The following is a 14,178-nucleotide window of genomic DNA, read 5'->3' as shown; positions in this document are numbered from 1 at the left end:
CACCAAGTGGGATGACTTAAAGTGAGGGCTTACTGTCAAAAAATTCCTCAGCAGTTTTAATTAAGTCGTAAACAAACCTAATCTTCAGTGCTATTGCCATTGCTGTTCTACACAAAAGCAACTTTCCACTTGTTTTGACTTGCTGTGTGAAGCTAGATGCCACTTCATATCCTACAAATAGTTCTTTCTTCTGACCAGATTGTCATGTCGGTTATTCTTCCTGTTTGGGATATACCTTGAAATAGCTGTGGTGAGTGCACTGTTGGTCACCAGGTTCCTTATTCTACCCCTCATCTCCAGGCCATGCACCATTATCAGCTTGAAAGCTGGTGTCTACTTGCGCTCAAGCCTGTTACACAACTCCTAACCTGTGGAGCCACTGGTGTGTGAGTTTGATGTCAAGTGATTGCAGATCTAGCCCACACCCCACTTACCCTTCTGCCTTTGTTGAGGTTTGAAGACGCACAGAGATTTGCCTATCATCTAAGCAAGCATATTGTTATGATCCCAGCTATGTTACTACTGGACAAGTCAGATCCCAGGATGGAACCTGCCTTGATGGATCTAAACTTTTATTTTTTATTTAGAAACATGGAGAGTGGTTACTGAACACATTCAAAGGAGTCTGCTGATGTACTTTTAACTGAAGAATAAAACATATATTAAACAAGAAAATGATGAACTATATCACACTATTCCTTCACCCACAAAAATACCTTTACAGATTCGTAAGAATAACGCAAGTTACAAAATCTATCTTATACCTTCATGTTCACAGTAAGTATACAGTCCATGTAAACCAATAGGGACCTGTGGTCGGACACCCCACACTCTGAAACCAAGTGACAGATGCACCCAAAACAAGTGCTGTGGCTTTCTTATCAAGTCCCCCCAGACACTTGTCACAATGTGAGCCAACTGGCCTCACTGATTTCCGTCTTTCACATAAGGGTTTCCAATTTCCACTCATGAAGAAACTCGCCTTGGAATTTTCTCCCAAGCTACACTTTTACTTGGATGCCTTCAACAATGATGCACCTCCAAGGGTTTGGACTCTCCTTTGATGTCCCTTTCCCCTGGATCTCTACATGCATTCAGGTTTCATCCTCCACACACACTCTCAGGCATTCAGCTGTGTTATGCAAGACATCACTGCTTCACAGGCTCGTAGCTGCCTCCTCAGATCTTCTGACTTCTCACAAGCCCACTTTGCCATGATTTTGCTCCCCACAGCTTTGTCTTTTAACTTGGAGCCTTTTCCTCTGCACTTTACTTTCAATTCCAGTGAACAGGACTGGTTTAGATTCCTGTTCTTTTCCCTTTACTTCACTGTCTTCCTGGGACCATCTTTTGCCCAACTCCCTGGTTTTTGGGACTTTTTTTCTTTTCTTTGGGGACCTACTCCTTGAGCTCCCTTCCTGCCTGCTCTGGTAGTTTCTGTGGAATGCCCCCACCAACTGAACTAAAACTGCTTTTCTGTTTTTCCCTGCCTCTGTAGGCCTCCCATTGCTAGGCAACAATTTTTCCTACTTTTGTTTTAACTTCCCTAAACAAACTAACCCCCTTTGAAACACAGCTCCCCATTTCCAGGGTTGTAAAACCTCATTAAAATGCAGGTATACAAACAAATCCACAGACTTGCAGGCAACATTCTAAAGTGACCAAAACCCAGGTTTCCCCTTTCTTAACTCACACATACAACATATAAAATAAACTTAAACTTAAGGCTATAGTTTATTCCAAACACCCAACAACACATATATAACTTACTTAAAACTATAGTTCCTAACAATATGGATTGGTACACTTGACTGACATCAGTGTAGCATGCATGTTTTTACTGAACTGCGTACAGAACCCAATGATTCAGCCCAAAAGTATAATTTGAATCCTGGTTTTATTATTTAAAAGCAAAGAAAAAGCTCATGAGAGCTTCTCTAGGAATAAGTACTTGACATTCATTGCACTTCCTTCTCCTTTTTATAAAGTTTTACAAAAACTGTTAGCTTGTGCGTAAATTAAGAGATTCATGTTTCCCTTTCAGCCTTTTGGTCGTGGTGCAATGCGGGAATGTTACAGAACGTAAGTTTTATATTTTTGTTATGCCATTGAATAGTTAATGTAGATCACTGGGCACGTAAACCTGGTATTCTGAGTGGTGAAATGAAACTCTACATTCCTCACCATAGCTCACTTCTGTTTGCTCTGAATGCACATCTATCATATCATATATGCTATGTGGAATTGCTTTTGTTGTATAGTGAGGAGATAATGGAGAACTCATTGTCTTTCTTCTAGTAGAATGCAAATAATTGTGGGGGGAGGGCAGTGGTGGAGACTTAACTCCCTCCACCCCTCAGTAACAGGGTTTATTTGAGGGTGCTATACAGAACACTTTATAAAAACACTTGATTTTGTTTTCTGAGATGATTTTGCATGGCTTCTGTGATTCAGTGCATCAGCTGTTCTGACCCTGAGTTGCATAGGCCAGGTAAACTCCAGTTTGCTAGCAAATCAAAACTGGGATAGTGGCATGACTATTACAATCAGACTCATTTCGCCTGGTTTGTAGGGCACATAAGAGGCCAAAACAGCAGTTTGTGATTGCTACTTACAAATTCTCCCCCCACCCCCCATTGCAAGAAAGATTTCCAGCACCCAGTGGAACTGTGGGAGTTGGGGATACAGTAAGTGTTGGGAAACTGGATAACAGTTGGTGGACATGGTGACTGATAACTTATGTTTAAGAGCATTCTTCTCATTCAAGATTCATAGAATCTGAGCATTTTACAGCAGAGGAGGAGGGTATTTCGCCCATTTCTCTAGGAGAAACTGTCTGCCTGAAAGAATTCCCCTCATAGTCTCCTTCCTCAGCCACTTCCCTGGATACTATTACATGTCTCTTTTAATCTTGTTTATTTTAAAACCCAATCAGTGAGGTTTTATTTTAGATTATTATTGCTGTGTGGGATCTGGGATTTCTCCCTTGTTAGTAGATTAGATGAGTTGCTGATGTTTTGAAATTTTGCAGACATGAGGTAGGACATTTCTCTAAATTATTGTCTCTGTAATCATGCAGTATTAATTTACAGTCTGGTCATATCACTGTGATGCTGCATGCTTCTAAAGCAACAGTAGAAACCTGTAGATGCACTCCAGAGTTCTTAGGCAGTGGGTTCTGGATGTATTAAAGGTGTTTTGCAGTCATTTGTGCACATTTACTATATGAACTGAAATTTTGGTCTTTTGTTTATTTGAGTTGAATTATTTTTAAATGACTTGTGTAATAGATCGTTGCATACACTGTGTCTCAATTTTGCTTTGTAACTAAGTGTAGATTATACTGAGCATTGGAAGTAGTGAAGTGCCATCCTAGTTGTCTTTATTCATACGTGAGGTTTGCCCATGGGTGTTGTAGCTGGGAATGCTTATGTGGTTATTGGGGAAGAAAATTTGGTTTCTACTGTGATGACCCCAATAGCCCTGATGACAGATTGTTGAGAGACTCTCTCTTGATTAATGGCCACTTGAACCAGATACTGGAGTGTAATCTTCATCTGTAGAATCATGCCTCATGGAGGGGTCAAAAGCTTCAGGAGAGATGGAAGGGACTGTGGGACAAATTAGTGAGAAGAGACTCTGGAGAGGAGGGGAACCTAAACGATGGCACCTTCAGTGGGGCAAAAGTATGTCATATTGAGGAAATTGCTCCTGAAAAATCAATGTAGAAGGGGAATGTGCAAAATTGCCTTAACTTCAGATTGGTTGTATCAGAGGCTACATTTTGTTGCTTTGTTTTTTTTTAAATCAGGAAGAAGCTTTCAAATTTCACACGTCATCAGCAGTGGAAATCTGCCTCTAATTATGTAGCAAAGTGCTACTTAGATTCTGTGGATCGAAATGTGTATTTTGAGGATGTACGACTTCAAATGGAAGCAAAGCTCTGGGGAGAAGAGTACAACAGGCACAAACCTCCAAAACAGGTGCAGTAATAGATATTGGAACTTCTGATCAGAGGATTCGGACCCCTTATATTGTGAGTTCTAAAAATTGCCATTCAGCTCCTGAAACCTTGTCTGCCATTCAATTTGATCATGGCTAATATTTATATTAACTTCATCTATCTGCCATGGTTCTGTAATCCTTAGTAACTTTGCATAACAAAACTCTATAATCTTGGTCATCTTGAGACTCCTATGATTTAGAGTCTGTGCACAATTTAGCAAATTGTGAATAGTAGTGAATCCATAGCGAAGAATTACAGGACAGGAATATAATTGGGAGTGGAAGTTCAAATGAACTTATGAAGCATATGTACAGTAATCAGAATGACAATCACATTATGACTCTAATATGTGTTGTATTCAACTTTACATCTGTTTTTGTACTGACAGCGACGACTGCTTGATAATGATCGCACTGCAGGATTCGCACCTAGATGTCACTGCAACTTTATCTTGAAATAATTGAATTTAACACTGCACCTATAAAGAACAATCTGTGGATAGGAATGGTTACAAGGAAACTCTTATTGAATGACAATGTGCTAATGTTTTAGTCATGGAAGTGAGATGTCTCCCTGGCACAAAAGGGCATAAAACCCATTCCATTTCTGCCACCTTTCACTTCTGAAAAAGAGTCATATTTGAAACGTTAACTCTGTTTCTCTCTCCACAGTTGTTGCCAGACCTGCTGAGCGTTTTCAGCACTTACTTTATATTTCAGATTTCCAGCATCAGCAGTATTTTGTTTTTATTTATATCTCCCTGATCTTGTGTGCTGTTCATGAAGTCATACTGGTATAAAATTACTACTGTACAATCTGATGAAGACAAAATAGTGGTGTGGGATTTCTATTACTAAATAAATTGTTTTTGAAATTGGACAGCAGCCCAGTCAATGCAATACTACAGAAGTCAACTTCCTCTCCCTGCCATCCAACCACCATTCCCTTGTCTTCTGTATACGCTGTCTCTTAATGTATATGTCCCATGGCACTGACTGCATTTTGGTATCTTGTCCAACTGACAGCTGTGCTTACTGCTATCCTGGCTGAGGCCAACCGACTTGCCAGAGACAAGGGATCAAACCTAGCCTTGATGGCTCAATGAATTCATATGTTCACTGCCATTAAAAGAACCGTAGTGGCTAATGTTTGTCAAAATCTCCAGATTAGTGTTAAAATCTGGTGACTTACAGTCAACAGGTATGCAGCCAATACAAATTGGCATTGTCTTCACTCTGCTGGTACATGTTTTAGGGTCCCTTCCCTCCTCTCTGACCCTTGCTGTGAAGATAGGATCATGTTTGGTTGTGATGCCCTCGCTCAACAGTTCAAGTGGCCTTTTAACACTTACTATCTAGACTTATACCATGTTAACCATGGCTCAGTGGGTAGCATGCTCACCACTGAAGCTGGAGGTTGTGGGTTCAAGTCCTGCTCTCTAAACACAAGCTCTAGGCTCCATACCCAGTGCACTACTGAATGAGTACTGCACTATTTAATCTTTCAGATGAAATGTTAAACCAAGGCCTCTTCTTCCCTCTCAGATAGATGTGAAAGATCCCATGACATTGTTTTGAAGAAGAGCAGGGGTGTTCTCCCAGGTGCCCAGGCCAATATTTATCCTTCAGCCAACATCAATAAAACAGATTTATTGTTGGGGGGGGGGGTGGTGGTTGGGGCAACATGGACGCATGAAGCATACCTAACCGAAAATACTATAAATGTAAAAGTAATCACTCTTTATATTGTTTATCAGTAATATTCTACTCATTTTAAATGTTTAATTATTTTGTCCTTTATAACAGGTTGATATTATGCAGATGTGTATTTTGGAGATGAAAGATAGGCCTGGAAAGCCTCTGTACCACTTGGAGCACTATATAGAGGGTAAATACATCAAATACAACTCCAACTCTGGCTTTGTGAGGGATGAAAATTTCCGCCTTACTCCACAGGTAAGTAATAGATTGGGGATAATGCAGAATAGATCAACGTCCTAATCAAACATTCCTAGATCATCAGTTCTAGCCACATAGAATTTCATTTGTACTGCCTGACTGCAACCTGACATTTCCCAACCTATGTGTGTGTCTGTGTGTGTGTGTGTGTGTGTGTGTGTGTGTGTGTGTGTGTGTGTGTGTGTGATTACACTATTTTCTAATGATGTTTTTGATGTCCCATGGGATTGATTAAAATGAAATTGTTGCCTTAAATTTAAGATCATTCTCCATTTTTCTAAGGGCAGATGTCTATCATGAAACTTCCAACTGGTATAACATAAGAACTAGGAGCAGGAGTAGGCAATTCAGCCCCTCAAGCCTGCCCCGCCATTCAATACGATCATGGCTTGATCTCATTTTGGCCTCAGCTCCAATTTCCCTCCCTATCCCCATAACCTTTCAACCCATTACTAATTAAAAATCTGTCTATCTCCCCAAATTTATTCAGCATCCCGGCATCCACTCACTCTGAGGTAGTGAATTCCACGGATTCATGACCCTTTGAGAAAAGTAATTCCTCCTCATTTCCGATTTAAATCTACCACCTCTTAGCCTAAAACTATGGCCTCTCGTTCTAGAATGCCACATAAGGGGAAACATCCACTCCACGTCTACTTTGTCTATCCCCTTTAGCATCTTAAATACCTCAATTAGATCTCCTCTCATCCTTCTAAATTCGAGTGAGTATAGGCCTAAACTGATCAGTCTCTCCTCATAAGATAAGCCCCGCATCTCTGGAATCAATCTAATGAACCTCCTCTGAACCGCCTCCAATGCAATTACATCCTTCCTCAAGTAAGAGGACCAAAACTGTGCACAGTATCTCAGGTGCGGTCTCACCAATGCTTTGTACAGTTGCAACAACACTTCCCTATTTTTATGCTCTATTTCTTTAGCAATAAATGCCAAAATTCCATTTGTCTTCCTTATTGTCTGCTATACCTGCATATTAGCTTTCAGCGATTCATACACAAGGACACCCAGATCCCTCTGCACTAAAGCATTCTGAAGTTTCTCTCCATTTAAATAATAAGTCACCTTTTTATTTTTCCGACCAAAATGGATAACCTCACACTTATCCACGTTAAATTCCATCTGCCAAATTTTGGCCCATTCACCTAACCTATCCATATCCATTTGTAAATTTCTTATTTCTTCATTGCAACTTACTTTCCCACCTATTTTGGTGTCATCTGCAAATTTAGCTATAATACCTTCTATCCCTGAATCCAAGTCGTTAATATAGATTGTAAATAGTTGGGGCCCAAGGACCGAACCCTGTGGCACCCCTTTAGTTATAGCTTGCCATCCAGAAAAAGACCCATTCATCCCGACTCTCTGCTTTCTGTTGGTTAGCCAATCCTCCAAGCTAATATATTACCCCTAACTCTGTGTGATCTTATCTTGTGTATTAATCTTTTGTGTGGCACCTTATCAAAGGCCTTCTGGAAGTCCAGATATACAACATCTACAGGATTCCCATTATCCACTTTGCTTGTCACATCTTCAAAGAACTCTAGCAAATTAGTCAAAAAGATTTACTCTTCATAAAATCATGCTGACTCTGATGGATTGCATTTTGACTTTCCAAATGCCCTATTACTACTTCATTAATAATGGATTCAAACAATTTCCCAACGGTAAACGTTAAACTAACTGGTCTATAGTTTCCTACTTTCTGCTTTCCCCCTACCTTTTTGAATAGGGGTGTTATATTAGCATTTTTCAATCCACTGGAACCTTTCGAGAATCCAGGGAATTTTGGAATATTATAGCCAATGCATCCACTATCTCCACTGCCACTTCCTTTAAATCTCTGGGATGTAGGCCATCAGGTCCTGGGGACTTGTCACCCTTTAATCCCAATAGTTTGCTCAGTACCTTTTCTCTAGTGATGGTGATTGTAACGCCCCTGTTAAGTTTTTAAATATTTAATTTTTTCAGAATTTGGCCCATGTATTTTAAAAAGGAGCCCTGTTGTGCAATGTGTTTTTTATAATGTATTCAGTTTGCAAAATCTATGGCCAAATACTATTTTGGTGCCTATGATAAGCATCTATATTTTGAACTGTGAAATACCTCTCCACTATTATCAAACCCATTAACTAGTCCTTCCTTTGTCCTTGCCATATAATTACAGGCATTTAGCCATTTCACCTTTGAACGCTCCGCACACCAGCTGATTGTTGTTGACATCCAAGGAGTGGGAGATTTGTACACAGACCCTCAAATTCATACATTTGGTGGCACAGACTTTGGAGATGGCAATTTGGGTAATGTTTCTTTATAAACTAGTGACTAAATGTATCCGTAATTAAACTGTTCCTTTACTTCAGTTATTTAAGCTATTTATAGATTTCAGTGCTTGTTTTAAAGTAAGAATTTATGATAAAAAGGAAGTCAAGCTAAATCTTTTACAAATCACTGGTTTGACCACAGCTGGTGCATTGTGTTTAATTACATGTATCACACTTGGGGAACAATGGCTGGGATTTTCTGTACCCGCTAGTGTCTGACATGTTCGGTGGCATGAATGGGCAATATGGCACGATTGGTTTCACGATGGCATGAAACCAGTTCGTGATCGTCCGCTCAGCCCGCTGATGGAGGGCCACGTTCTCCACTATCGGACATTGGAAACCTCATTGTAATACATCAGCATATCATTACTAGGCCTGCCCACTGGAATCATCCTGTTCCTCCCCACTGGATTGTCTGCCCACATCAGCAGGAAAACACACTGACGTGTTTCACTACAGCACCTGGCAGGCTGCACTTCACTCGGGACTTCAAGGTTTGTTTGTCTACCTTGCTTCAGTCAGCACTTGCAGTTATCAGCGCCACATCACTTTTAGCGGGGTTCATGGCATGTCTCTACCTACCAGATCAACCATATGTGGGAGGCTTTTCAATGGCCACAGGGCTAGGGCTTGCTTGGTGAAGGGGAAGAAGTGGCCTCAGGCAAGGGAAGAGGCTGCAGTACAAGAACTGGGGAAGGAGGGTAACCCAGGGTGTGTGTGGGGCATATATTGATCTGTACAAGTGGCCTCAAGATGGTGAGGGCTGAGGAGGCAGTCTCCAGAGGAGATGAGGTCAGATGGACATGTGAGGCTATGTGTGAGAGAATGCATGGTGATGCAGTGAATGAGATACCAGTGAATGTGTGATTAGATAGTTGCCACACCCTGGCTGCACAGTTGAGATCATTCATCTTCTATCTGCATTGGATGGCCAAGGTCTTCTGTGCAGCATTAGCACTGATCCCCACTGCCATTGCCTAGCAAGCTTGGTTGGTCACGCCTCTGCCCATAGTGCAGCCAGAGCGGGGTAGAGGACATTGCGGCAGGGCCTCCCCAGCGTCCAAAAAGGGTTCTAGTAATGCGTGACTAAACATGTGGGCTGCAGTCTTTTTGCCTTTCATGGACCTCTTCCCTGCAATAGTCATGGGCTGGAAGCATTGAGATGTCTGCATGTGGCTGGATTTTAAATATGGCACCCGCTTGATGAAGCTGCGAGGTGATGGTGTGGCAGGCAAACAAGAGCCCACTCGTGCGTTTGGGATGATATGATGTGAAAACCCACCTTTGCGGCTGGTGGGTAAAACGTTGTTTTACCCACCCGCTACCGCACTTAGTGCAAATCTGGGACGATTCCACCCAATGTCAAGGCCTTGGAGAGGATACGGAGGAGCTTTACCAGTTAAGGGCATACTAAATAGAAGCAGAAGTAGGCCATTTGGCCCTTTGAACCTAATCCACCATTCAACAATATAATGGTACCATTATAATGAAGTGAAGAACTTCAGTTGTATGTAGAGACTAGAGAAGCTGGTGTAGTAGTTGGAATAGTGAGGTTTAAAGGGAGATTTGATAAAAGTGTTCAAAAATTTGACCTTTGGGACTCTCTGATATCTCATCCACTCTGATTCCTGGGCAGTGGATAATGTGTGCTATTTGATTGTGAGGGTTTCCCCCTCTCTCGTTGCAGAGGCACTGAGGCCGATTGCATCACTTTCACTGCTGCCCCAACGGAGTAATTTAATTCAACACAGATTGGGGATCGAGTCTGTGTCTTTTCTGGTTGGTTTAGCTCAGTGCCGCATTACATGGTGCACTGACCCATTGAACCATAAGACAGCCCACATTGTGATGTCCTGAGTTAAACAATAGTGTGTTCATTCTTGGAGAGTGGTATACTAATCCTGCACTTTTCACCACAGGTGTGCGAGGGATGGCCTTGTTTTTTCATTCTCATGCTTGCAATAGCATTTGTAAGAAAATGGGACTTACACCATTTGATTTATCGCCTAAAGAAAAGGAAACATTGGAACATGCACAGAATCTATTGGTTAGTGTTTTACATCACCTGTGTAGTCTGTTTGTGTGTCTCTCCATTCCTCCCTGGATGGCAATGAGTTGCTAGATGGCAGTTGTGGTATCTGACCAGGTGACCCTTTTCTTCATGAGGGAGCAGAAGAGCGTTGGAATAGTTGAGCCTGGAAGTGACAAATGGATGAGGGTTTTTGTGCTAAATACGACAGGAGCAGAGATAGGTGATGTTATCGAGTCAACACTAAGCTGTCTGGGTGAGAATGTTAACTTGCAAATGATTAGCAATGATTGGGACTTTCCTAAATAAGAAAATATATTGCATGAAGTAATACTGGACATTAGTTCAATGGAAGTCCAAATAGTAAAATGTTCTTCAACTTTCTTGACATACGTTTGTGTTTTTTTTCCCTCATCTATGTGCAAATGAGGAGTGCCCTTTGAATAAATAAGTTTCTGTCTTCCTTGAATCAGAAAACAGCCAAAACTGTCCTTCGCGGCACGGAGGAAGTCTGTGGGAGCACTCGAGTGAGGACCATCTCTGGCTCAAGACCTCCAATTCTCTCACGCCTCTCAGAGACCTCTGCAGATGATAATATGAGCGACAGCACATTTGACTCTCTTCCCTGCTCCCCATCATCTTGGTGGAGTCCCAAGGAAGACTTGCTGGGAAAATCTCCGATGGGTAAATCCCATTTTTTTTTTCCATTGACTTTGTTAAAGCATAGTTTGGGTGGTTGGGGCCCATTTCATTGTTGCAGAACATGGGTGCTTTGCAATAAGTTTATAATTGTCCAGGTGAACATTTGTTGGGTAGGGTATCAGGGAATATGGAGTAAAATGCAAGTAAATGAAATTGAGATACAAATCAGCCATGACCTAATTGACTGGCAGAATAGGCTAAAGGGGTTGAATGGCCTAGAACTATTCCTATGTACCCCATATCTAGAATGGGGATAGCTACCAACAGGCAAGAGATTGTTAACAATATTTTTATATTGCATCACATTGGAAGTGGTCATTCCCCTTTCACAATCCCCATTCAAAGGCAGTCGAATTGAGTTGGGAGGAGTTTGTGCTTTTATAATGTACAGTTTAAGGAAGACCGTAAACTATGTATGAACTTTGATGTTTTTTCTCAATTTTTGCCTTCCTTCCTCCACCCCATCTCCTTGCTTGACATTTCTGTCATCCTTCAGTTGTTTAGAATTTGACACATTAAGCCATTTTATTTTTAGTACATGGGTTTACTGGAATTTTTTAACTGTTAGTGATATTCCATAGTCTGTTTTGTATGATTATGTTAAGGTGCTTCTAGTAATCTGTAACACTCAGTTTCTTGTTTCTTTTAGGTTGGACAGTATTTAATGAAGTTGATAATTTGAGTGATGAACACAGTGATTCATTGGCTGAGAGAAGGGTAAGATCATATATAAATTGGGGTGGTTCTAATATGTAGTTTTGCATGTAATATTCTGTTTTCTAGAACTAACTTCAGGTAGCTCTGTAAAGTACAGTGTTAACATACACAATTACACGACCTCTGCTTCAGCCTTTCAGTTTCTCTTACAATTAATTAACTTTGCAGACAAGTATGTTAAAGTATATTCATTTGCGACTACACATTATCCATTTGATGTAGTGCCAAAAGGAGTCAAAGGAAAGTAAATGGCTAAAAAAATTGGTTCCAATTGGACATTTTGTCCACGTTCAGTTTGTGCTGTAGAATGATAAAACTAATCGCTACTTCCTCCCATCCTCATAAGTGAGTTTTTTAAAACCAGGTTTACATATTAGTTTTACATATTTACAGAGCAGTTTCATCGGAGTACTAGCACTGTACTTGGCACATAAAGTCACTATAAAGAGTTGTTTTTGTGCATCCACTTTCTGTGCTCACGTTGTCTCAATATGGCCGTGCAAGATGGCCTCTGCTAGCATGCACACTGGTCAATGCATGCACAGAAATCCACTGATGTTGCTGCTGGAGCCTGGGAGAAGGGGGAAGAATGAGGAGAGGCAACATAGTCCCAACGTTCTCAGCAACCTACAATCCACTTACGTTACTGTCTGCATGGAACATGCGTGATGTGACTCCAGGAAGCTGAGCAGGGCAGAGCACAACCTCAGCAACACTGAGCCTGACATTACATTGTGAGACAGAGTTTTGAAACACTGGCCAATATGACTGCAGTAAAATATCCCACAAGGAAACTATTTTAGTTTCCCGTCTGCAAATCCTTCTAACCCTCTGTAAAAGAAGTTTCCAAGATCCATAAAAATTCACAACATTCTGTTGTCCTGCTGCCAGGGACAGTGATGACCCTGCATGCACCCGGCTGCACGTTGCCCCCCATAAAGATGGTGGCCATTAACCTGGGCCTACCATAAACATACAACTGCATGGCTTTGACAGCAAGTGCAGCCTTTTGTGCTATCCCAAAATACAGTTTAACTTCCTCTTTGACCACCTGCCTTGCTTTGTCACATAAACTTTTCAGCATATAGTTTTGGGAATGACCTGAGCCTGCTTTGTAACAGTTCTCCTGTTCTGTTGTCAGGTTTCTGAAAATGGTGGTGACAGTGGATGCCCCAGTGAGCGGAGAAGTGAACTGGAAGGGGAGCTTGCAGATCGGGTAATGAGCAACTTTCCATAATAAAAGATAATGAAAATGTTAGATGGAATAAATGTACAGAATGTGTTTCCACTGGTGGGGATGTCCAAAACTAGGGGCCATAAAAATAAGTAGCCATTAATAAATGCAATAGAGAATTCAGGAGAAACTTCTTTACCCAGAGAATGGTGAGAATGTGGAACTCACTACCATGGAGCGGTTGGGGCAAATAGCATGGATGCATTTAAGGGGAAGCTAGATAAACACGTGATGGAGAAAGGGATAGAAGGTTATGCTGATAGGGTTAGATGAAGACAGGTGAGAGGAAGATTGTGTGGAGTATAAGCATCAGCACGCACCCTTTGGACTGAATGGCCTGTTCCTGTGCTGTGGACTCTGTATAACTATATAAATAGTTGTTTATTAGGTAGTCCTTGTGATAGTGAGTTCCACATTCTCGCCCCTCTCTGGGTAAAGATGTTTCTCCTGAATTCCCTATTCAATTTATTAATGACTCATATATATCCATATTGTCTGCTTTTTCAGCAGTGGATGTTTAACAGGGTCTCCCTCATCCCATCTTATGATAATTGTGCTACAGAATTTCAAAACTGCAAAGGCAAAAGAATTACAGTACTGTCAGCACATAGTGGAAATCTGTAACTCTGTCCCAAAAAGGTTGTTGAGGCTGGGGATCAAATGAAAAATTTCAAACCTGAAATTTGATAGACTTTAGTGAAGCAAGAGTATTAAGGGTTATGGAAACAGTGCTGTTAGATGGAATTAAGATACTAATCAAATTGAATGGTGAAACAGGCTAGAGGGGCTGAATGGCATCTTCATGTTCCAAACACCAGAAACTCATCAGTTTATTAGGTATGCATAATTACATAACTACTTCGGGAAAACAGCTCTCAAATGAAGCACTTGCTGTGGTCATAATTTATAGCCTATTTTAAAACAAGTGTTTCTTGCATGGATAAAGAGTTAAAAAGTGCTGACCTGCACATTTTAGCTTAGCAAGTGTTATAAGTAGACACCTTGTATCGTTAGAGAATATGTCCAATTAAGTTTTAGTTGCAACCAAATGTCCTCTGCCATTGCTGCGTATGATGTTTTCTTCTTTTACAATTCTATTCAGATGAATGCAAGTATGAGAAGGTATTGTGAATCCGATGAAGACAGTATTCGAAGGGTATGTAGTGCAGTGTGCAACCAGAAGCGCTTGT

The 14,178-nt window shown here is 41.0% G+C and overlaps 1 protein-coding gene across 7 annotated transcripts in view; it reads left to right on the top strand.

The window, feature by feature from the left end:
* Window positions 1–14,178, top strand: part of eef2k (eukaryotic elongation factor 2 kinase) — a 63,544-nt gene that overhangs the window by 37,833 nt on the left and 11,533 nt on the right. For all 7 annotated transcript variants that reach the window (XM_041206258.1, XM_041206256.1, XM_041206262.1 and 4 more), the window contains 9 exons: window positions 2,045–2,082; window positions 3,812–3,983; window positions 5,812–5,961; window positions 8,147–8,279; window positions 10,226–10,353; window positions 10,809–11,019; window positions 11,687–11,754; window positions 12,896–12,970; window positions 14,091–14,144. In XM_041206258.1, the coding sequence (XP_041062192.1) occupies window positions 2,045–2,082; window positions 3,812–3,983; window positions 5,812–5,961; window positions 8,147–8,279; window positions 10,226–10,353; window positions 10,809–11,019; window positions 11,687–11,754; window positions 12,896–12,970; window positions 14,091–14,144 (1,029 nt within the window). The remainder of the gene's footprint in view (window positions 1–2,044; window positions 2,083–3,811; window positions 3,984–5,811; window positions 5,962–8,146; window positions 8,280–10,225; window positions 10,354–10,808; window positions 11,020–11,686; window positions 11,755–12,895; window positions 12,971–14,090; window positions 14,145–14,178) is intronic.

This window comes from Carcharodon carcharias, chromosome 15 (assembly GCF_017639515.1).
Source record: "Carcharodon carcharias isolate sCarCar2 chromosome 15, sCarCar2.pri, whole genome shotgun sequence".
Classification (NCBI taxonomy): domain Eukaryota; kingdom Metazoa; phylum Chordata; class Chondrichthyes; order Lamniformes; family Lamnidae; genus Carcharodon; species Carcharodon carcharias.
Note: the sequence above shows the minus strand (reverse complement) of the source record. Positions and strands in the feature narration are given on the sequence as shown.